Here is a 25073-nt window from a genome sequence, read left to right as displayed (position 1 = left end):
ACAAAGCAGTTAAACATGCATGCATGGGTACTACCCCAAACACCTATTAACTTTTGCAGCACCACCAGGCATCTATAGACATTCAACAGTCACACAATAATGAGGCTAGAACCCTGAAAGTTAAGAAGATTAATTCTATTTGCTGAAAAGAAGCCACGTTCAAGCTGAGAGTGGAAGCATTTGAAATATGTCAGCTCCATACTATACATATTAACAGATGGGGAAATTTAACAATCTCAGCCATTAGAAATAAAATATCCATTTTCTTCATTAAGCATTGAATGTTTTTGCAAAAAGAAGCCATCAAAAGAAGCCTGCTGAATATATCATTGCCCAAAGCAATCACATAGAAAAATGTTTGTGCTTTCAAAACCAGTCCTTGGATATTTTAGCTTTGTCCTGTAGGGTTGTTGTTGTTTCTTCATTATTTCAAACATGCTTTGACAGGGTGTGCATACCACGCACTGGGACTGAAGGGCTTAAAACCCTGTGGCTGTCTATACTGCAGGCCTCTTGCACAATAACTGTTTTGCACAAGAGTTCTTGCGCAAAAGGTCTAGCACAAGAGCGTGTCCACACTGCCATGTGCTTTTGCGCAAGAGTGTCCATGGCAGTGTGGACGCTCTCTTGCGCAAGAAACCTCTGATGGCCATCTTAGCCACAGGGGTTTCTTGTGCAAGAAAGCCCTGTTGCCCGTCCACATTGCCTTCTTGCGCAAGAGCTCTTGCACAAGAGGGCTTATACCTCATGAGGAGAGGAATAACTCTTGCACAAGAAGCTCTCTGTTCTGATGCTTTAATGTAAATTTACTTGCACAAGAACACGCATGAAATGTAGACGCTCCGCAAGTTTTTGTGCAAGAACAGCTGTTCTTGCACAAGAAGCCTACAGTGTAGACATAGCCTGTGAATAGAGGAATTCCCACCCCTCCGGCCAACTGAGCGTGCTCCAAGTGCAGGGGCAGTATAAAAGGGAGCAGATCTGGGCTGGATGCTGTAGAGGACAGATCTGCTGCAGAAGCTCCATGGGTAACCCAGACATGGGAGCCAGAGACCTGTGAGACCACATCAGGCCTCCAGAGCCAGTGGAGCCTCAGGGGAAGACTGGTTCTACAGAACCAGAGGACCCTGAAACCACATGGATCACCCTAACACCAGAATTGGAAGGAAGTGATCCAGGGAGGGCATTGCAATGGGATTTCCTGCTCAGCGTGTGGTGGATCATTTCTCCACAGATAGGACCCTGGGTTGGGGCCCCCTACTGGAGCTGTGGCCCCAAACACTTGAGACTCAAGCCATGAGGCTGTGCTGCCCTGTTCCCCAAGGCTGTGTTATTGACTCTAGCCATTAGGCCACACTGCCCAGCACCCAGGGGCTACTAGACAGACCCAGGTCAATAGGCCACACTGCCTCAGAGCGATGAACCATTGTAGATTGCCTATGAACCAAGAGATGAGCTGGCAGCATCCACACCTCTCTGTGCCCGCATCCCATAGGACAGGGTGTGCATATACCATGACACATTCACATTCTCGTGTAACCCAGAAGGGGGAAGGGAAACAAGGGAAGCCTGCAGTTTAGTTGTTACAGCTTTCAGTTTCCTGTAGACAAGCCAAATTTGGCTCAACCCAAAAATTCCCTAGCATGGTATGGAAGACAGCCCAGTATTCCATAGCAAAAATGGTTCCAGGTCTTTTTAAGAGCCCCAGGAGGTTGCAGGAAGAAGGTAGCACTTCAGGTTAACCAGTTGAGCACATTCATTTAGGCTCAGATCCTGAAGCTCTATTTGTGCAGTTTTCATTCATTCACAAAACTCTAATTGACTTCAGTGGAAGTTTTGCTAGAGTAAAGATGGAGGATCTGATTTTTCAGAGATGCTGAGTACTTGTGGCTCCCATGGACTTCATTAGGAGCTGTGTGTGCAGTGATGCTCTGTAGATAGGTGCACTATGAATAGATAATTAGCTGATAAGCTAGATCAGTGTTTCCTAATTTTATTTGGCCACAAAACCCTTTTCAGCTTGAAAGAATTTCAAGGGACCCTTAGGGTTGCCAGGGTAATATTTGTCGAGAAAAAAACAAAAACAAAAAAACGCCGAGTCCCACTGCAAAGGCTCTGTCTCTTTAAGAGGGGGTGAAGGAGTGCCAAGTTCTCACGGAACCCTTACTTTCGCTTCGTGGAACCCCAGGATTCCGAGGATTACCAGTCAGGAAACACTGAGCTAGATAATCAGGGCCCTCAGGATTTGGCTTTTAGGTTCCAATCCCGCAAGTTTTCATATACATGCTTTACTTTACACACAACCATAAGTGGCCTCATTGATATCAATAGGAATACATGAAGTGTGTAATTTAAGCACCTACGTAAGATCCTCTCTCCTGCAAAGTCGTAATAAGTCTATAAAAACTGACCTAGCAGGTAGGAGATTAAAAAGCAAATCCAAATGTAGTTACTTATATTAGTACTATAAAATTTTGGGGGTGGAGAGGGTGGGAGGGAGGAGGAAGGATAGCTGTACATACCTCTTGCATCGAAGAATTCATCGTCTGAGCTCTCCACGGAGTCATTAATGATGTTCTGCATATGCCACTGAGTGCCACTGAATCTGCGTGAACCAGCTGGAAATAAAGACAAACTCACATGAACAAAATGGAATGATGATCTGCACATCATGCTGAAAAAAAAAGTCTAAGTCCTCGTAAATTGTGAGAGAGACTCATTTTGGCCAATTCACATTTTTTTAATCTAGCGAGAGGGCCACTCAAAATGCGTAGGATGGCAGCAAAAATTATACTTTTGGCAAAATCATCTGAATTAGAACAATTAAAGCAAACACTGTGTTCAAGCTCAACGTACGTCTACACAGCAACATTATTTAAAAATAATTAGTGTTATTTCGAAATAACTTAGTCCGCATCTACACAACAGGCAGGTATTTCAAAATAATGTCAAGCTGGAGGACTTCTTACTCTGACTCTTGTAACCCTCATTGTACGAGGAATAAGGGAAGTCGGAGGAAGAGTGCTCTATTTCGAAATAAGCACTGTGTAGATGCTGACAATTTCAAAATAAGCTACGCAACTCACGTTGCTCAATTTGCGTAGTTTATTTTGAGTTAAGCCCTGCTGTGCAGATGCATCCTCAGTGTGCAATGCTATCACTGCATGGAGTGAGTTAAGAGACAAAGAAAAATTCCACTCAGTTGAACTTGTCAGACCATGTGATAGAAATGTAGCCGTGTTAGTCTGGTGTAGCTGAAACAAAATACAGGACTATGTAGCACTTTAAAGACTAACAAGATGGTTTATTAGATGATGAGCTTTCATGGGCCAGACCCACTTCCTCAGATCAAATAGTGGAAGAAAATAGTCACAACCATATATACCAAAGGATATACCCACTCTCCCCACCTCTAATATCATCAATTCACAGACACTTACCTTCCTTCCTTTCCCCCCTCCCCTGCATCCCCCTCCTGTTCTGAAATGTGATTTGTCCTTTTCATATGTGTTCATTTTTTAAATTGTATCCTTTGGTATATATGGTTGTGACTATTTTCTTCCACTATTTGATCTGAGGAAGTGGGTCTGGCCCACGAAAGCTCATCATCTAATAAACCATCTTGTTAGTCTTTAAAGTGCTACATTGTCCTGCTTTTTGTCAGACCATTACATTCCAACTTGCCCACAAGCTGTGCCAATACTGCTAAAGGCAGAAAGAAACATTTCCTAGGGACAGCGGAGCAGCTCACATTAGAAATGAATTTCATCCATAGTTCTTACGGAGATGCACCATTCTGTTTGGCTTGCAGATTTGCAACATTAACTACTGAATTTCCCACTCACCGAGTGCCTTCCTCAAATGAACATCAAAGAGCTTTGTTTTCTTTGTTGTTAACAAATGTTCTTGTAGCTTTTGACAGAAGCTTGTCATTTGAAGATAAGAAGGCCAAAGTATTCCGGGAGAGCTAAATAACAGTGTCACATCCATCTAGCTCGGACCAAACACATTGTACAACCTTACACTGTTATGAAAACATGAAGCTATATGCGCAGTTTGTGTCATATGACGGTGTGTGGTACGTGTTTATGACAAAATTACATAACACTTTAGGAAAGCATGTAAAAAATGTTTATAAAAGAACTGAACCATGCATTAATCAACCAATGGGAGGGCCAATGGGAAATGGGTCATGATCATTTTAAAACTAAATTAATCTTTTCATGAGAATCTACTTGAGAATAAAACAGCTCCTTAAGTTTTATTCACCTAGTAAGTACAAAAAATAGGTGGATTCAAACTTTGCTGGCAAATGCCAACTGGCCCATCTTAATTGGGGGCCTTCTGGCAAACCTTATCATTACCTAATAATAATACTTCCCTCTTGTAATAAGAGATTTTCATCCACAGATCTTGAAGTGTGTTCCAAAGGAGTCAGTATCACAATCTCCATTTTACAAATAGCAAGATGAAGGCACAAACTGGCAAATCAACTCAACCAAAATCACCCCACTAGTCAATGTCAGACCTTGGAAAAGAGCCCACCCTCGTGTTCAGTAACATGGTGGGAATGTAAAAGCCAAACCAAGTCCTTTTCCCTTCTCGCATCTTGGTATGGCCTTTGATAGAGAGATTGGGCCAATCAAGCATTTGGCTTTTGATCTGAACTCTGTTCATCTTTAGTTGATTGGTTGATTGACATCACTTTTCTGGTACTCATTAGCGACAACTGACATATCTCGTTGATGGTGAAGACTGGACTCCTCAGAGAAATCCACAGTCATCACAGATATGTGATATCATGGGATAATGTAAGAGCAGAGCTACCCACTTAGCCAATGCCTAAGCAGCTAAAAAGCTTAAAATGCTTAGTTGTTATCTTCATTTCTGTGTGGCCAGAATCAATAAGCCTCCGTGCTGTTATCAAATCCTCCCAGAAAAGGCCTTTGTCCTTTTCACTTTAATGTAAGTCAATGACATTATTGCCACTGATCTGACAGAAGCGTTTCAAAGCAAGAGGCGTGACTTAGTGCTGTAGTCTGATTGTAGGACTTTTGCTGAGAATTTACTTCATGAATAGTATGATGATAGTTCAATTTTTTAACCCCCTTTCCACCTTTTTCTTCACTCACACGGGGTGGAACCCATATTTTACATACTGAGTACTGAGGGATTCATAAACATTGAAAAGTTCATATAATTGAGCATCTCAAAATTACAGTGGGAACAGTGCAAAGGTAGTAATATGGTGCACTGCTTCACTGTCTCTATAACCTTCAAACCACTGCATTAGGATGTGCCAGGATGAGAACTTGTTATTCATGAGTTACTCTTCGGAGCATAATGCACCTCAGAGCTTTAATGGTTCCCTCCATCCCTGTTAGGGAAGTTGGTCATTCAACAGGGCTACGTCTACACTGGCATGATTTTCCGGAAATGCTTTTAACGGAAAAGTTTTCCGTTAAAAGCATTTTCAGAAAAGAGCATCTAAATTGGAAGGACACTTTTCCGCAAAAGCACTTTTTGCGGAAAAGCGTCCATGGCCAATCTAGACGCGCTTTTGTGCAAAAAAGCCCCGATCACCATTTTAGCCGTCGGGGCTTTTTTGCGCAAAACAGCACTGTGCTGTCTACACTGGCCCTCTTGCACAAATTATTTGTGCAAGGAGGACTTTTGCCCGAACGGGAGCAACACAATATTTCCGCAAGAACACTGACGATCTTACATGAGATCGTTAGTGTTCTTGCAGAAATTCAAGTGGCCAGTGTAGACAGCTGGCAAGTTTTTCCGCAAAAGCAGATGATTTTGCGGAAAAACTTGAGAGTCTAGACACAGCACAGCAGTTTAACAATCACACTTAGGCTTGGTTTAGGCCATCTACTTACTTTGGTGTAACTGTATCAGGGTACGTCTACACTACAGCGCTAGTTCGAACTAACTTAGTTCGAATTAGTTAATTCGAACTAGCTAGTTCGAACTAACGCATCTAGAACTAAAAACTAGTTCGAACTAGCATTTTGCTAGTTCGAACTAGTAAGTCCACATTGAGTGGACTCTGAACAGGGCTGGCCGGAAGCAGTGCCGGCAGGGCATAAAAGGAGGACTTAGAGCGTGGAGATACTGTCTCAGGCTAGCCGAGGGCTGCGCTTAAAGGGTCCCACCCCCACCCCGGACACACAGTTCTAAGGGGTGCCCCGCTTGCAAAGAAGTTCTGGCTTGGAGTGCCCTGAGTGCCCACACTGGGCACATCACACCACTCGGCCATCAGCCCGGCTGCACTTGCCGCAGGCTGCCATCTGGGGAGAGGGAGTAATTGGGGGGCTGCAGGAGAGCTTCCACCCCCAGAAGCCCGCAGAGCCAGCCCAGTCCTCCCCATCGGGGGCTCGTGCCCCATTCCTCCCTCACCTTCTTCCACTTGCCCTTCCCTAGCCCCCCTTCTTATTGATGTACAAAATAAAGCTAATGTTTCTTCCAACATTGACTCTGTCTTTATTGAAAAAAACTGGGGGAGACTGGGAAAAGGAGGTGGGAGAGGGGAAGAGAAAGGCTGGGAGAGGGGAGGGCAACTAACATGATCAGGGGTTGGGAACAGGTCCCAGATGAAGAGAGGCTACAGAGACTGGGACTGTTCAGCTTAGAAAAGAGGAGACGGAGGGGGGACAGGATAGAGGTCTCTAAAAGCAGGGGTTGGGTGGAGAGGGTGCATTCAGAAAAGTTCTTCCTGAGTTCCCATAAAGAAGGACTAGAGGACACCAAAGGAAAGGAATGGGTAGCAGGCTTGAAACTAGTAAGAGAAAGTTGTTGTTCTTGACAAAGCAAATAGTTAACCTGTGGAACTCCTTGCTGCAGGAGGCTGTGAAGGCTAGAACTAGAACAGAGTTTAAAGGGAAGTGAGATCAAGTGATGGAGGTTGGGTCCATGGAGTCCTATTAGCCAGAGGGTAGGAGTGGTGTCCCTGCCCAAAGTTTGTGGAAGGCTGGAGAGGGATGGCACGAGACAAATGGCTTGGTCATTGTCTTCGGTCCATCCCCTCCAGGGTCCCTAGGGTTGGCCGCTGTTGGCAGAGAGGCTACTGGGCTAGATGGACCTTTGGTCTGACCCAGGACGGCCATTGTAAGCTCAGGGCTCAGGGTCGGGGGTCTCAGTGGACCCCCTTGATTTTCATGCACACCTGCTCCTGGGTGGCCAGGCTGGCAGCTCTCCTGCCCTAGACGGCCACTTTCCTGTGCCTAGTGCGGAGATCGTGGACGAGGTCCACGATGTCCGCACTAGCCCAGGAAGGTGCCCGCCTCTTGCGGTCCAGGGCAAGCTCCCGGGAGCCGCCAGCCTGGTCCCGGCAAGAGGGGGTGGGCTGGGAGGCATCGGGTGGGTGGCTCTGTGCCGTGCCAGGTGCAGGGTCTGCTAGCTGGGTGCTGGCAGGCTTGCACCTGGCACGGGCACCGTAGCCAGCCCGTGCCCCTTTAAGGGGTCCGGGGCCGGGAGGGGGGCATAGAGTTTCCCTGGTGTTGGCCAGAGTGGCCACCAGGGAAACCTGGGGAGGGCTAGCCTCCCACTAGTTCGAACTAAAGGGCTACACAGCCCTTAGTTCGAACTAGCTAGTTCGAACTAGGCGTTAGTCCTCGTAAAATGAGGTTTTCCTAGTTCGAACTAAGCGCTCCGCTAGTTCGATTCAAATTCGAACTAGCGGAGCGCTAGTGTAGCGCATAGGAAAGTTAGTTCGAACTAACGTCCGTTAGTTCGAACTAACTTTCTAGTGTAGACATACCCTCACTCAGGCCAGATCTACACTACAGGGGGCAGGCCAGCTTTTAGTACACAACTCCAGCTACATAAATAACGTAGCTGAAGTCGAGGTAATTTAAGGCAAGTTTCAGCGCTTTCCCCACAGTAAGAGGTTGAGAGGAGAAACTCACAACAACTTCCCTAACTCCTCGTAACTCTGAGTACTGTGGTTGACAGGGGGTGCCCTTAACATTCAATTTAGCAAGTGTTTACTGTAAGAATAATAAAATGTGTATTGGTGATAACAATGATAAGCCTATAATTGTGTATTTCAAAAGACTGACAGAACACTTCACCTTAAAAGATGGGGACTGACTGTGGGAAATGAGATTTTCTTTGCATTCAATTGTAATAAGATTTGCAGCACCTCACAACCCCCGATTACCTTTAATGCCATTCCCTGAAGGATGTAATCTACCTGTTGAGATACACTCCCTTATATTATCAAAAGTAGATATAAGTATACTTCATGCTGTATGTGCCATCTGCAGCTATTTTTGTATCTCTATAAAGTTGGAAAAGGGAAATAGATGAATCTGAAGTCGCTCAAGACTTTGGTTACTATCACTGAGGGAGAAAGTCTATTTGTTTTTCAATTACTGTTCCCAGTGGAATATAAATAAATTATTGGAATATTTCTAAAAGGCTTAGTCTTTGGAAAACTTGTTCTTTAAAACCAAGGGCCAGATTTTGATTCCCTTATGTGTACTGAGTAGTAGCGCTGGGCAAAACTTTTTGGTTCAGTGATTTTATGCATTGAAAAATGCGGTTTCAGGTTGATTAAAATGATCCACAAACTTGAAGAGAATTCACTGGATAGTTTTGAACATACACCCCTTTTCAGGCCAGATTTACAAGGGCACTAGAGTGGTACCACAAAAACAAAGGAGAAGGAGATGGTGGTAACCTGGGGAACTGAAAGCCCTTGCTGTTTCATGGGTGTAATTTGTAAATTCATTTACATAAAAAAGCCAAAGGTGGCTGAGAACTTAAACACTGTTCAGTAACAGACATGAAACCCTCTGATGATTCAGCCTGGTGTTATTCCAAGCAAAGATCTCTCATCATTCTTGCACCTGCTTCCTTTGCTTCACGCTGACCCAACAGCAATTGTAGACTTCACAGTGAGATGCCAAGTGACATTCTTAGACTCTTATTATATAGCTAGCTCAGGGATTAGGGTGCCAACCTGTGGTGTTAAAGTCTCAGATTCATATCCGTGCTCTGGCACAAGGATTTGAACCTGAGTCTCCCACCTGCCAGGTGAGTGTGCTGACATGTAGGCTATGGGATGAAAAGGGGACACTGCCCATTCATTTCCCTAAAAAAAATTAACTTTTTTTTTCAATTTGTTAAAAAATTCTGTTTTTTTTTTTCTATTTTGGTTTAGGTCCAAGTGATTTTTGTTAGTTTTCAGAACTGCCTGCAAACTGGAAAATCAACTATTTGCTCAGCTCTAGAGAAAAGCACCTTACTGTCCAGAAGTCTAAGAGGGGTAGCCATGTCACATCACTCTGCATCCACAGGAGCCAAACCCAACCCACTCCCAGCCTGGGCACTGGGGAGGGCTATGTGGAGAGCTGGGGCTGCCTACGGCCCTGGCCTGGCCCTCCCCTCCCCAGCAACTGGGGCCTTGGCCTGGCCCTTCCAGACGGCCAGGGATGGGGACGAAGAGATGGGAGCTGGCATGCTACAGCCCAGCCCTACCCAGTGGCCGGGGGAGAACCGGGATCAGCCAGGGCGGGGGGGAGTGCCAACCGGAGAAAGCTTGGAAGGGAAAAGCTGGGGCTACATTGAGACTGCATCCCTCTGTCGACAGAGGGATGCAAATCAAGCACATCGAAATTGCTAATGAAGCAGAGATTTAAATATCCTGCGCTTCATTAGCATAAACATGGACGCTGCTTTTCTCGAAACAGAGGGGTTTTTTTCTGAAAAAAACGGCAGTCTAGACACAGATCTGTTGAAAATAAAGCCTTTTTTGACAGATCCTGTATTCCTCAAAAAATGAGGTTTACAGGATCTGTCGAAAAAGGGTTTATTTTAGACAGATCCGCATCTACACTGCTGGTTTTTTCTCGAAAAAACTCCGTTTCGAAAAAAGCAGCGGCCATGTTTATGCTAATGAAGCGCGGGATATTTAAATCCCTGCTTCATTAGCAATTTCGATGTGGCTAATCTACATCTCTCTGTCGACAGAGAGATGTACTCTAGACACACCCTGGGAGGAGAGAAGAGCCAGGGGAGCCAGGGCTGCTTGCCAAGCCCCATTACTTACCTCTTCCACTGAGACCTTGCACCCATATCCCACTCCTGTCCCCTCCCCCTGCCCAGACACTCTGCCCTCAGCCTGCTCCTGTCCCCTCCCACCAGCCCAGACACCTACCCCCAGAGCGAGGGGGGGGTTGCACTAGTATAGTATCATGAGCTTTTCTGGGCAAAACCCACTTCATCAGATGAGCTGGAGAGGAATAACAAGAAACCAAAATTTATAACGGAAAAGAAGGGGAAAGGAAAAAAAAGTAACCGTCAATTGCAGGACCAATGCTAATGAGGCTAATTAAGTGGACAAAGTGCCCCATAGTTCGCTTTTGACATAAAAATGAAGTATAAAATGCAGAGAAGGTTGGCTTTATAAAGCTAATTATGGGACAATTCCAGCCCACTTAATCAGCCTCTTTAGTACCCATCCTATAATTGACAGATACCTTTTTTTTTTTTCTTTCCCTTTCTTTTTCTGTTATAAATTCTGGGTTCCTGTTACCCTTCTCCAGCTCATCGGAGGCAGTGGGTTTTGCCCACGAAACTCATGGTACTGTATGTACTTTTGTTAATCTCTAACGTGCTACAGCACTACTTACTGTTCAGGTGAGCCCACTGGTTTCAACGCTATTGCTTGTGAAGGAATTAGCAGAATCTGGCCCAAATATGTGACCTGACCACTCCTGGTTTAAACAAAGGAGCTTCCCATGTACATTTCTGCTCTGATGACAGAATCTGGTCTGGCAAGGAGAGCTCTAAAGATGTTTTACTTTCTGCTTTCCTCTTTAGCTCAGTCTGAACAGGCTGAATTGGAAGAAATATTGTGATGAATTTCCTAGAAAGTAGCAAGTCTTCTTTCTGCAACCCAAATGGAAAACAAACCAAAACCAAGGTTGTACCAAGGGGATGTGCTGATGTTATCTCAGCTGCCTAATAGCCATGTGAACCTCTCATTGAGGTCTACACAGCGATTAGGAGTGCTAAAAGATTTGCTTTAAATTAAAACGTTTATTATAGTAGTTCCTTTGCACCTGGTGTCAGCACTCTCTTTATAAGCCTTTATCTACAGGAGGTTTATATCTTGGCTCTAACAAGTCTCTCTGGGCTGAATCTTGGCATAAAAGGCTTTTTGAACTTGAATTTCAACAATATTGGCCTGGCCTTTTCACTAGAACAAAGGTTTTAATGTACATTTTACTGAGTCTGGGAAACACCTGTGACTATCAAATAGCCACGTATAACTCAACAATCCCGTCCTCCCTTGGGCAACACAGCACAGATTCATACATTCTGGACTACGAGGTCTCTGTGCCTGGCTTTGTATTATGCATTCACACACTGCTTAGTACCACAGGTCTGGGATCCTTGTGCGGGATCTCTACACACAACTGCAATGAAAATACAAAAATGGAAGGAACCGCAGCATTGTACAGGCTGGTATTTATGACGACCGACCCCTGAGATGGGCTGGGTTTTCGAACTGAGTGAAGTCACTAACTTTCCTCACTGGTGAGAATTTTCCAAAAACATTTTAAATTGGTGACAAAAAAGTATCAGGAAACAAAAGTGAAATTTCGCTCTTGTAGACAGACCTCTTAGGCCTGTATCAACTTACACAGGGCAGTGTTTCTCAGCCAGTGGGTCACAATCCCCAGATAAAGATCACCAAGGCTGTGAGCAGTGTTCCCTCTAAGGTCCCCGCGCAGGTGCACACCAACAATTTGCCTCCCTCCCACCTCCTCAGCTGAGCCACACAGTGGCTGCTCATGGCAGAGCCTCGTGGCGGTCGGCTGCCCCACCCCAGGAGCAGCAGGGCAGCTACCACCTGGCCTTGGCCCTAGCTTCTTGGGCTGGAGTTGTGAGCTGTGTGGTAAGCGGCGGCTACTGCTGTGGCCCCAGCCCAAGCCACATGGCGGGCAGTAGCTGCTGCCACAGCCCTGGCCAAGGCGAGAGCCATGTAGTGGGTGGCGAGCGATGGGCCCAAACCACATGGCGGACGGCCGTTGCTGCTGAGGCCCAAACCAGGGCCAGAGCCATGTGGCAGTGGTGGCTGCTGCCAGGGCCGAAGCTGCATGGTGGGCAGCGGCTGCAGCTGCACAACCGGGGCCAGAGCCATGTAGTGGGTGACGGCTGCTGCCGCAGGCCCAGACAGGGCTGGAGCCATGCAATGGCTGCTCTGGCAGGGCCCATCCCTGAATTCAGTTTCAACACAAAGGCCCCGAGCTTGATGCTGCAGGATACCTTGGAGAGTCCAGACGTCTGCCCCGTGCTCCATCGAAGAGTCCAGCGGAGAGGGAGGAAAATTGTCTCTAATGAGCCCTGGTAGCCCCATTACATGTACCAATCACAGGCAGGCCTGCCAACAACAATTCCAGACCCAGGGCAGCGCAGTCAATGCCTCCCCCCCCCCCCACACACACACACGGAGATGGCTCCACTTGGGTGGGCTGGCTGATGCCCAGCAAACTGCCAGCTGCGGTGTTGGGCATTCTCTTCCAGCACAAACAGGGCTTCCGCATGCCCACCCGGTTGAGTTGCAACTGTCTAACCGGGCAATTCCAAAGACCCTTGCCCTGTTCCTTCCTTCCCTGAGGCCACTCACCTGTCCCACCCCTTCTCTGAGGCCTCCACTCACTTCATCCCCCTCCCCCTTCATTCTTGCTCTCCCGCACCCTCACTCACTTTCACCAGGCTGGAGTAGGGGATTGGGGGTGTGAGGTGCAGGCTCTGCGCGAGAGTGTAGGTGCCAGAGGGGGTGGGGTTGCAGAGTGCAGATTCTGCTTACCTTGGGTGGCTCCCAAAAGCAATGTGCACACACTCTGGCTAGGGTTGCCAGGTGTCCGGTTTTCTACTGGACAGGCTGGTATTTGCGTCCTCTGTTCAGTAAAAAAATTCAGACAATACCGGACATGTGCAATGTCTGGTATTTTCTGAATTGCCAGCTAGGTGCCAAACGGAAGCCTGGCGGGGGTAGGGGAGCGACTGGAGGGCGGGCCACGATTGGCACTGGGAGCCCTGTAGTCTCATGCAAAATCCGGGCGGGGTGGGGGCAGTGGCTAGGACTCCCAGCCACTCCGCCTCACCCGGCTTCTGCACACAGCCAAAGGCTCCCAGCACCAATTGTGGCCCCGCCTCCCAGCTGGGAGCCTCTGGTTGCGTGCAGAAGCCGGGTAAAGGGAGGGGCTCCCAGCTACTCCTCCCGCCCCCGACTGGCTTCTACTATAAACTAGAGGGAGTGTCTGCCCTGGGCACAGCCTGTTGGACTCCAGCTGCGGCCAGTGGCTGTACCCCACCCCCCGCCAGCTCTGCTTCCTGCCCCCCCTCCTCCTGTCCAGCCCCCCGGCCTCTGATCTCCCCCCAGCTCTGCTTCCCACCCCCCTTCCTCCCGGCCAGCCCCGCGGCCCCTGACGCCCTCCCCCGCCAGCCCCGCCTCCCACCCCCTTTCCTTCCAGCCAGCCCCACCCCTCTCCTGGCCGGTCTCTCCCCCCTCCCACGATCAAGTGTGTCCGGTATTTTGGGGAGGCTTGTAGGCGGAGGAGTCGGGTAGCGTTCCCTCCAAGGGTGCCTAGGCAGGTGCGCACCAACAATTTGCCTCCCATCCACCTCCTCAGCAGAGCTGCACAATGACTGCGAAAGGTGGTGGTTGGCACAGTGGCACACATCCGAACAAGCACACATGACCTCGGTATTGGCGTACAAGGCAAAACTCACTCTGCTCACAGATGGAAAATCTTAGAGGGGATGCTGGTTGTGAGTATCAATTGTATGACAGTCTAAAGCAGGGCTACTCAATTTTGGAAGCCCTGGGGGCCACAATGATACTCTCAGCACATGCCAAGGGCCGCAACTTAACTGTGGCTGTATATACATGCAAATATATATGCAAATATATGCAAATAGCTTCTTTCACACTGATGGGCATGAATACAAAGCCTTAAGCAGGAGCGCTGGACCCAAATGTGGCTAGTGTGAGCCAGTCAGCACCTCTCAGGCTCTGCCACAAGGCTAAGCAGCCAGCACTTCCCACAATGCCCCGGTGCTTCCGGCACCTCCTCCCTCGGGGCTAGAAATGCCGACACCCCGTATTTGTCTGTTCTAGCCAGCCCGTCCACTTGCATCTTTCAGTGCTCACCCCGCCTAGGAGATGTCTCGCTGTTGTGGAGCGTATTCCCAGTGGAGGCCATGTTCAAAGGATCCCACCCACTGGCCATGTGTTGAATAGCCCTGCTCTAAAGCAAAGAAATCCTCACTCCGTCATTCCTACCCCATGCCCTTACCCTGTAAGTGTAAGGACTCTGTCAATATTTCAATACATATGTGCATACCATATACATTAGAGAGATCTAATATTGCTCTCATTGAAATTTTTTTACTGATTTTTTTATACTCCTCCATTTAAACTACACATAAAAGAGCCATCAAAAAAATATCCAGACTAAGGGGTCTCCAGCCTGCAAAGTCTGAGAAATACTGAGCTAAGCTGTTGCTGAGTTATGCATCCAGCCAGCAAGGTTAGACTGGCTGGGTCACAGGCCAGGCTGTTATTGGATAAGCACACTGTGGATATGATATGCATAATCAAAATAATGAACTTTTAACATCTGACACATTGCAAGGCATGAAAGCTAGTATTAAACTGGTCCAACATCACTGGAACTTGGGGGCGGTCAGCTTTCTGCTAGCATACAGCTTTCAGATCTGTCCAGACTGTTTTGTGTTTGGAATCCTGCATGGGAAGTCCTCCTGCAGCCTAGAGCAATCACAGCAGTTCCTCGGACATCCCCACCTATCTTCCTTTGTAGAGGCCGTAGCTGGGGGGAAAAGAAGTGTCCTTCCAACTCATCTGTGGGGGCTGGAATTTGGGCTCTGCTTAGGACATTGCCCATAGTTTCTAACCTGGGTGATTCTCAGAATATCGCCCTTCGAAACAGTCACTTGTCCTTGAGCATTTGCAAAAAGAGACGGCTGTTTATTCTAGGTAAGGTTACTTTCAACATGCTAAAGGTCATGTACCACTATGACCCGAAAATATGGCACTTTAAAGAAGACTCATAACAAGAAAGTGTTCCAGAGACTCCTTCAGCCTACTCTGCTACTGTAACCTCTGCTAGGCAGTATTTGAACCTAAAATCTGTGGAGGTTAATATAGGAGCCTCTACAGCTTGAGCTATAAAGCCAACTGATTCTCAGCTTAGGCGGTAGAGCTCCCTTGTCCCTATCTCTTGCTGTAAGTGGTCTAAATGCCACTACATGGTACAGTGAACCACACTAGGGGTACGTCTACACAGCATGCTTATATCGAAATAAGCTATTTCGGAATTCATTTTCCAAAATAGCTGATTTTGAAATAGCATGTCTATACACGAAAAGCACATCAAAATAGCGCTTTGCTATTTCGAAAGAGAGTGTCCACACTCGCATTTAAAGCCACCTGGAACCACTTCAGGCAGGCCATCAGGATGCAGTTATTTCCTGGAGCTGCTGCTCTCTGAGACTCGTGCTCATACAGATGTTTCTCAGGTTCTTCTCCTACTTGCCTACCTCTCTGAGGGACAGCAAAGCCTTTTCTCTGACTGCTGTGGTTCTCCTGGTGGACACATTGTTATTTCAAAATTACCGTATTTTCCGGCGTATAGGGCGACTGGGCGTATAAGACGACCCCCTATCTTTTTAATTAAAAGATAGGGTTTCATCTTATACCCCAGCGCCCCTCCGCCTCCTTTGCTCCCGGTGTCCCTGGTCTGCTGGAGATGGTCCCCAGCAGACCAGAGGCACCAGGAGCAAAGCCGCAGCAGCTTTGAAAGCCTCGGGGGAAGCCGCGCCTGGGATGCCCCGCCGCCGGCTTCCCCCGAGGCTTTCAAAGCCGCGGAGGGGCTCCGGCGGCGGGGCATCCCAGGCGCGCCTGGGATGTATACCGGCGTACAAGACGACCCCCGATTTTTGGGGGATTTTTTTTTAACATCAGAGGTCATCTTGTACGCCAGAATATACGGTACTGTGCTGTGTAGACACACCCTTGGCGTGTGGGTTACATACTTCCCCTAGCTGAGGGAGCATATCCCGAGCTTCAGAGACCCAGCTGAGATCCCAGCGAAGCCCCCACCTGTAACCACCACCGGGCGAATTTGAATCTGGACCCTCTGGAGCTTAACATAGGAGCCTCTACAACTTGAGCAATAAAGCCAAATGGCTCTCAGCTTAGACCAGGGTTGGGCAATAATTTCTGACCTGGGGCCACTCCAAGGTTTTGGAAAGTGGTTGAGGGCTGCACTCTTCCATGGTATTTATGGAGATGTGGGGTCTGGGGTGGAGGCTGGGGGCAGGGGGAGCTTGGGGTAAGTGATTGGGGTGCAGGAAGGAGACTGGAGTTTGGGAGGGAGTTTGAGTGAAGAAGGGGGTTGTGACCTAGGGTAGGGGAGTGGATTGCAGGGGTTTGGGATGTGACCTAGGTTAGGAGGGGATTGTGATCTGGGGCAGGAGATTGGGTTGCCAGATCTGGGAAGGGGTATGGGTATAAGAGGGGGACAGAGGGTTTGGGTATGTTGGGGGGGGGAGAGATGGGGCAGGAAAGGGCTGGGGTGCCAGAAGCAGGCTGTGGCCAAGAGACTTACTTGCTAGCTGCCAAACTAGCCTGCCTGCTGAGCTTAAAAATTATGGTTGCCAGATGGTTGAACCAAAAATACAAAAACCCCTCCCCCCCCAAAAAAAAACACCGGGGAAAAAATTCTGTTGAGGGGGAAAAAAGGGTGAGGCGGAGAGACCAAAGCAGCTGAGCAAAAAAAAAAAAAAGTTTTTTAAATAATAAAACAGCATTAAAAGAGCCTGGCCCCTTTCAGAGTGAGTGCAGAGTTAGAATAGGGATAGAATGATAGGAACAGGAGAGCGGGTGAGCACTAAGACCCAGGGAAGGCACAGCTTCCCCTTGGACTTCAGGCATTTTGCCGGTGGCCATTTTGTGTTCTTCTTCAAGTCAGATCTTAGCTTCCCTGCGGAACCAGGTAAGCATGGGGTCCAGAGGTGGGGGGCTGGGAGTGTTGGGGCCCGGGGAGGGGTTGGCGGGGGCTGGGCCCAGGCCCGGGCGCTAGGGTTGCGAGGTGTCCGGTATTTTCGCCTCTTGGCTGGGAGGGGAGGGGGAAATCAGAAAATACCGAACATTTTAGGGGTCCGGTATTTTCTGAAATTTTTTTACTGCACAGGAAGCAAAAATACCGAACTATCCGAGTCGATACCGGACACCTGGCAACCCTACTTAAAACGTTTCCCTGCCAGCCAGCTTGCCTGACCATGTGCTTTATGAATAACTGAGCTGAGGAGAGGGGGCGTGGTTCTTCTTGGCTGCCTGTTACTCCAACAAACAGCTCGCATTGGCTGGGGCCTCCCAGAAACCGGCCAGTGGGAATGAGCTAGGGGCAGGGCGGCTACTAAAACGTCCCTCCTCCCCTCCAGTTTTAAAACAGAAACAGCCCACAGCCGCATTTCTGCCCAGCACACAGAGCTGCAGGACAAGCTGGGGAGCCTGCCTGGGGCTCCCCACTGCCTCCGCGGGCTGGATCTGATGGCTTGGTGGGCCGGATGCGGCCCGCAGGCCATATTTTGCCCAGGCCTGGTTTGGCTGTAGAACTCCCTTGTTTTTAATCTCTTGCAGTAAGTGATATAAGGACCACAAGATGGGATGGTGAACCACACTAGGGCTACGTCTATACTGCAGCCTTCTTCTGCTAAAGCTTATACAAATGAAGCACGAAGTAAAATATCACAGCGCTTCATTTGCATAATTAATTAGCAGCTGTTTTTGCGCAAGAGGCTTTTGCGCCGAAAGGAGCTGTGTAGATGGGTCCTTTTTGCACAAAAACACCCTCTTGCAGAAGAGCCATTCTTCCTCTTTTTTTCAGGAAGAACAGCTCTTGCACACGAGGGGGTTTTTGCACAAAAAGGAGCCAACTACACAGCTCCTTTTTGCGCAAAAGCTTCTTGAGCAAAAACGGTTGCTAATTAATTATGCAAATGGAGCGTGGCGATATTCTACTCCGCACTTCATTTGCATAAGCTTTTGTGGAAGAAGGCTGCAGTACAGATGTAACCTAGGGGTGTGGGTTACACTACCTTCTGACAAAACAGGAGAAAAGACAACCTCTATGGAAGTGCAGATCTTGAAGGAATGGATGATCTAACAAAAAAAAGTCACAGAAATTAGACACAGAAGAGACCAAGATATTTCCTATGATTCACCTTGTTGATGTGGCAAAACACAGAAATGGTAAGGCAAATTTAACCTTGTAGCTAAACAATATTCATTCTGTCACTGTTCAATGGTACTACTATTACTTTAATCAATCCCATTTGATCAGCACAACAGGCTGGGTTCTTAATGTAATGTGCATAAACATATTGTGTCCCGTTATTGCTAATGAAAATGGCACCCATGGAGTAACACCTTGATTATTTAGACTAATATGGAAGAACAGAAGGAATTCGAATGTGGTTTCTTATTAAATAGCACCCACTTATGCTGAAGTGCTTCCAGACTCCCAGTGCTCCCTTTAAATTAAACTGGAAAACCTCCAGCACAGGAGTTAATTGAGTGCTGTGTCTGATTAGTATAAATGTTTATGACTCTCTTTGAGTCCCTCTGCAGAGTATAGCAAGATGCCTCAAGGACAAGTAATTTTCCATCTTCATTTCAGGGTAAGGACTCTTTAAATTCTTTACATTTAAAATGTGAAAAAAGTGTTATAACTCTGACACCACAATCTAACATCACTACCACAGTTTATTTTATTACCTATATGGGAATGTTCTGTGTTGATTTATGAAACACATAAGGAATAAGTAAATCCTAAGCCCATCGGAAGATCCAACCAACTATGTCCAAAATTTGAATCGTCACATTACACTTCTTTTCAGTGCATCCACAAATCACAACTGCTTCACAAAGAGAATTTCCATCCCTCCAAAAGCCCTCTGATTTTAAAAAAGTCACTACAAACAAGAATGAAAAGTCAAAATATCAAAATTTTGCACAGGACAGAAAATTCAGCAATAAAAAAAGTCAGAAACACTTTGTACATTTCCAGTTACATTACAGCATTCCCACATTTTAATAGTTTGTTTAATGTATTGAACTAATTGAAATATTGCATTTTGGTTTGGGTTAACATTTATCTCAGTCTTCCTCATGGAGCACCTCATGACAATAAGATAGGGCCAAAAAGCACCAAACCTACAACTTAATGGGCAGGACTCTCTTGACCCACTACATTTCCCAACATGCACCATGATCACATGGCACCCATGATGCATTACATCAGTTCAACTAGGGGTGGTCTACACTGTAGAGTTTTTCCAGAAAAACAACCTTGCGTCCACTCTGCCACTGACTTCTTTTGACAGAAAGTTGAAAGAATAGAGAGGTGGATGCTTTCGAAAAGGCACATCAATTTTTTGTTGCGCTTTTGCTGTGTGGACGCTCTCTTTCGAAATAAGCTTTTCCGGAAGATCTCTTCCAGGAAAGCTTCTTCCAAAAGAAGCTTGCAGTCTAGATGGGAAACTGCATTGCTTCCTAGGAGATGTAGTCCATGGACCGAGCCTGGTCCATACAGGAGAATGCGGGGGGGGGGGGGGGGGAGAGGCACCCTGTGATGGATGGGAGGAGTGCTCTCCTTTTTTATCTCGGCATTCAGTAACTAAAGGGTTAACTTGAGAGAATCCCTGAAAAAAATCTAGGACATGTTGAACGTTGAGATTTAAACTGAAGGGGAATCTGCCTGCTTTTCTTTCTTTGTGGAAGTTTTAAACGAGGAGCTGGGGAAGAAAGATTAATTGAAGCACAGGGATAACCATGCCCAGAAAAGGAATACGCATGACTAGAAATGGACTAGACCTTGAAGATATGGATATGCAAGTGATAGGGAATGTTTATTTAGGTGTTATCAGGTTATTTTCTTTGTTTTCTTGTTTGGTTAAACTCCTCTGAGCTGAGTCCATGACCCTCTTCCTCCTCCCTACACTGTACTTAAAGCTGAATCCCAGGGAAGCAATTCTCTGTGCTTTAATCTGTTTCTAAGCTGCTCTATAACACCAAGCAACTAATTATGCTTTACCAATTATATCTTTTTGTTTTTTAATAAAATCACCTTTTTAAGACTACTAAGGGCTGCGCCCCCTGCTCGCTAAGCTCGCCAACCCCCTCTCTCTGGGGATAGGCAGCCCCACATCTCCCCCCAGCCACGGGGGAGAGCCAGGCCAAGTCACAGCAGCCCCGGCTTGCACCCTCTCCCTCTCTGGCTGCCTGGTTGAGGCCACACCCCGGTTTTTCCCCCCTCCCCTGGATATCAGGCAGGACCAAGGCTGCACCAGCCCCAGCTCTTCCCCACTCCAGCCATCAGGCAAGGCCAAGGATGGGTCAGCCATGACCACCCCCATCCCCAGATACTGGGCAGGACGAAGGCCGCACTAACCCCGGTTCTCCCCCATCCCACTCCATCCCCTCAACTGTCAGGCAGGGCTGTGGCGGTGCCAGCTCTGACTCTACCCCCACCGGCCATTAGGCAGGACCAAGGCTGCACCAGCCCTGGCTCTCCAACACTCCAGCCATTGGACAAGGCCAAGCCTGGGCAGGCCCCAGCTTCCCCCACCCCAGCCATCAGGCAAGGCCAAGGATGGGTCAGCCATGACTCTTTCCCCCCTCACCCCCCACCCCTAGCCGTCAGGCAGCCCCAAGGCCACACTGACCCCAGTTCTCCCCCATCCCACCCCACCTCCCCAACTGTCAGGCAGGGCTGTAGCGGTGTCAGCCCTGACTCTATCCCCTTTCCCCTCTGGCTGTGCCACCCCCGGCTCTCTCCCCACTGGCCATCAGGCAGGGCGGAGGGCGCACTAACCCCGGTTCTCCCACTTTTAACTAAGTCTGAGAAGTTCTGTCCAGACTACAGTTTAGCTCAGCATAATTTATGTCTCAGAAGGGTGCACCTTCTCGAGCAATATAAGTTACACTGACAAATGCTGGTGTGGACAGCACTGTGTCAGTGGGAGAGCTTCTCCTGATGACATAACCACTGCTATTTGTGGGGGATGGGGGGGCAGGAAGAGTTAAGCTGCCAAGAGAACTCTCTCCCTTCAATTAAGATCTGCTACATTGGAGAGCTTGAAGCTGCACCACAGTAAACTAGTGCAGCCGTGCACGCAAATAACCCCTCCATACCCTTCCTTCTCCTAAACTAGTGCTCCATGTTTTGTCTGGTTTACCCAGGGGAGCCGACAGCTATATCATGGTGGGAGAGTGGCACGCACGCACACCGCCAGTCCTTAGAGCCACCCAGAACACTTCTATTGGCGATTTAAAGGGCTTGAGGCTCTGGGTGCTGCAGTAGCAGCCGTGGCTGGGAGCACTGGGCCCTGGGATCCTTTGGCTCCTGCCCATCGGCAGGCCTGTATCTAGCATATCCTCGGCTCTTTCTATAGTTATTACACCTGAATCTAGGTTTCCAGTCCTACAACTACCTATCACCAGGTGCAAGTATGTAATAGAAGCCTTTAAAAGAGTAAGAGCATAATTCATAGTGGGTCAATTTCTCTGCTGGTGGAAACTGGCACATCTCCACTGAAGTCAGTGGAGCTGCACCCATTTACCCCAGGAGATGATTTGACCTCCTGTCAGGTTCTTAGGGTTGCCAGATATTTCCACAAAAAATCCCAAACATGGCAGAAAAAAAATTGGTTGGGAAGGGAGGGGAGAAACCACAGGGAGCCAAAGTAGTTGAGACAAAAAAAAAAGTCACTGCACCTTTAAATATCTCCTCGCTCCCTGCACCCACACCAGACCCATCTGAGAGAAACAGAAAATACCAGACATTTTACTTTTTTTTTTTTTTAAACCAGGCAGGGGCCAGAAATAATCATAGAATCATAGAATACTAGGACAGGAAGGGACCTCGAGAGGTCATCGAGTCCAGTCCCCTGCCCTCATGGCAGGACCAAATACTGTCTAGACTCTAGACCATCCCTAATGGACTTCCCGGGCGAAAACCAGACACCTGGCAATCCTACAAGTTGCAAACACTTGCAAGATCAGGCCTTGCATTTATCAGGGTTAGGTTCTGTGTCAAGAGCTCTGCAAATTGATAGTTCTGTATTGAGATTAAAAGACCAGTCATTCATTTTACTTACATTATGCTCTTGCATTGCAGGGTAACACTGCATCAGAGGAGAACATTACCTTTTATACAAGCAACAAATTAAAAAGTATCCAATCCCGGTTTCTCATTGACTCATTAAATTCCTCTCCTGCCTCTCTCAACATTTCCCTGGCTTCAGAGCAAAAATATTTACCAACATGAAAATGCCCAGCTGGGAACAGGATTCAAAACAGTCTATTTCTCAACTTCCAACCTTTGCACAATCAAAGGGTATCTTGTCATTCCACAGACACAAGCCCCATAGTATAATGAGGTGTTGGCTTAGCCACTCAGAAATAGAAATAAGACAGAAAATTCCCCCCTTACTGTCCCCCCAGGTTCTTTTCTGTGCATTTCTGCAACTCATCCTGTTAATTGCTGCCAGAGCCACCCATCTGGCTCATCAACATTAACAGTATGCAGCAATAACCCTTTCTCCTACTATAAATAGGAGGACAGTGTGACAAGTGTGGGACCAGAGGAGAAAGCCTGGGATATATAATCAATTGCTCATATGTTAAAGCAGCAGTGAGTCACTTTCAATACTGTACTGTATTGTTTACAGATAGAGACCTGTGATAAAAATCTAATTTTTGTCTTTAGCCCTCTTGGGGTTCTTTCCCATGCCATGTTGTCCCCTGCTTTTGAAAGGGGCTGAAATGGATTCATATCAATATGTTTTTCACAGCAGCAAAGCTCAGCCTTCCAATACAAATTAACAGGTTTTCAGTAAACATGGCCCGTTTCTGATTTCCCCTCATTATTCTGAAAGCTATCCCCTCCTTCCCACCATATCATTTCGGTTATTTAGAGCACCAACAGGATCGGTGTTGGAGGATCAATTTAAGTTGCCTGTGCTGTAGTAAATATAATGATCACCAGTAAAAAGTCAGCATTTGCCCACCACAAGGTTACCATAGTTACTGATATAGAGAGGATAGTGGAAACATGGTACCTCAAACACCTTGTGCAGTAATTCTTAAATGGTGGCTCCTTTTTCCTAGTTTCATATTGAAGAATATCCACTTGCACCTACATTATGCCTAATTCCAATTAATAGAAATCTCCTGATAAGGCATCCTTCTGTTCTGGATTCCATTAGCAATCCATCCTTCTGATCTGGATTCCATTAGGATGAAAATAATCTTTCCATCCAAATATCCCCACTAGATTAATTTAGCGAATTTTAAGTAATTCTGTAAATGAATCAACAACTAGTTAGCGCTAAATATTAACTACATGAGAAATAAATATTAATTATGGCAACAGGAGAAGTCCTTTAGTAACTCTAATTTCTCTAATTGGATACAATGTTTTAGCCTTTATATTCACTTCCTGACTGAAATGTTTGCACTTGTGCCTGTCTGATGTAAATAGAAGCCCATTGTCCTTACAATTCATTCTAGAAATAAGCCGGAAGCAACGGCTTAGCTCTGAACTCACCCCAAACCCCGTGGGAGGTGTAGGAGGAGAGAAAGGGGGAGGCATTTGACCCCAGCTCCAGGATTTGCTGCTTTGGTCCCATCTCTAATTTGCTCTGTTTTTCTAGCTTTAAAGGGAAATTTAGAAAGAAAAGACTTGATTAAGTCTGTCCTTTAAGAGCACAGAGGAAAGTGTGGCTGAATTTCTATTCTTTCTGCATAGTGACACCAATCAATGGAAAAATGGTGTCCTGTAAGATAGAGGACTCCTCTGTTTATTTCTGCTTTGCACGGAGAAAGATGTGGGCTAAATCAATTGGCAACAGTAACAGGGAAACATTCACTTCCCGCAAGTGCCCCCTTTCTGGCCAAGTGCCTCTTCAGCGATCCAGCTCTTTGGCTGAGTCTCATACACTGCCTGTGTTGATCAAACAAACCCCTTGCAAAGAACACATTTAATAGGGGCCCATCTTGGTGCCCTCTCTAGTGTCCGTCTTCAGTCTGGCAGAGAGTAATACCCCCAGGGCTTCCCTCAGGAAAGTATCTTCGCCCTTACCTCAGGGCTTCATCTCAAAGTCCCAGCATAGTCCAACAGCCTCCACTAAGCTCACCACAATGAGCTATCCAGTGCTACCGTTCTCTCAGCCAGCCAGTCACCTGGGCCGCACACCTTAAAGTCTGAAGAGGAACTGTGGACTACATTGGCCTGCAGCTCCTTTTATATGGCCTTTTTGGCCCCTGATTGGCAGTGTCCCTTGCAACTACTCTAGGCTGCTTAGAGAACTTCTCTACTGTTTCTTTAGAGTAGACAGTGTGACAGAACCACATGGCCTCCAGCCAGGGGGCCTCAGGGCTCTGAATCTCATCACAGCAACAATAGAAAGACAAGTGTAAATTTTCACCTCTTATGAGAAAAGAGGCAAAATACCTTCATTTATAAAAGCAATTTCTTATAAGAGCTGTTACAGCACTGCTTCCTCACAAGAACTGCAGTGCTCTATTGCTCACAAACTGCACTCCCAGATGCTAAGTATGATAAATGGTTCTACGATGACACTACAGTGGACTTAAGGAGGAAAATTAAAGTCCAGAATTTTTGAACATCCTACATTTCAAGTATGTTGGATTCAGGATTTTGATTCAGACCATTTGGAAGATCCAGTCCAGTTGCTAAATGTAGACTACAGTTTCAAAGATCTAAGGGTTTGTACCATGCACATCTATAGGACACTTCAGTTCACTGAAAGAAATAAAAGTTGGTCAAGATAGTTAAGTAGAGCTGACTGAAAAAGGAGGTAATTTTCCCCTGGAAGAAAATTGACAAAAAAAAAGAAATTTCCATAGAAGAATTGAACTAGTTGATAAAAAAAATGAAAACCTGAAATATTCCAATTCAGAAATGTTGCTACAATATCACATGGGAGTTGTAGTTTGG

The 25073-nt window shown here is 46.9% G+C and overlaps 1 protein-coding gene across 4 annotated transcripts in view; it reads right to left on the bottom strand.

Annotated features, from left to right (window-relative positions):
- The window catches only part of PITPNM3 (PITPNM family member 3), a 526934-nt gene that overhangs the window by 358284 nt on the left and 143577 nt on the right, over window positions 1-25073 (bottom strand). For all 4 annotated transcript variants that reach the window (XM_075904890.2, XM_075904888.2, XM_075904887.2 and 1 more), the window contains exon 2: window positions 2523-2618. In XM_075904890.2, coding sequence (XP_075761005.1) covers window positions 2523-2618 — 96 coding nt within the window. The remainder of the gene's footprint in view (window positions 1-2522; window positions 2619-25073) is intronic.

The sequence above is a fragment of the Pelodiscus sinensis genome, chromosome 21 (genome assembly GCF_052426305.1).
Source record: "Pelodiscus sinensis isolate ZL-2025 chromosome 21, ASM5242630v1, whole genome shotgun sequence".
Classification (NCBI taxonomy): Eukaryota; Metazoa; Chordata; order Testudines; family Trionychidae; genus Pelodiscus; species Pelodiscus sinensis.
Note: the sequence above shows the minus strand (reverse complement) of the source record. Positions and strands in the feature narration are given on the sequence as shown.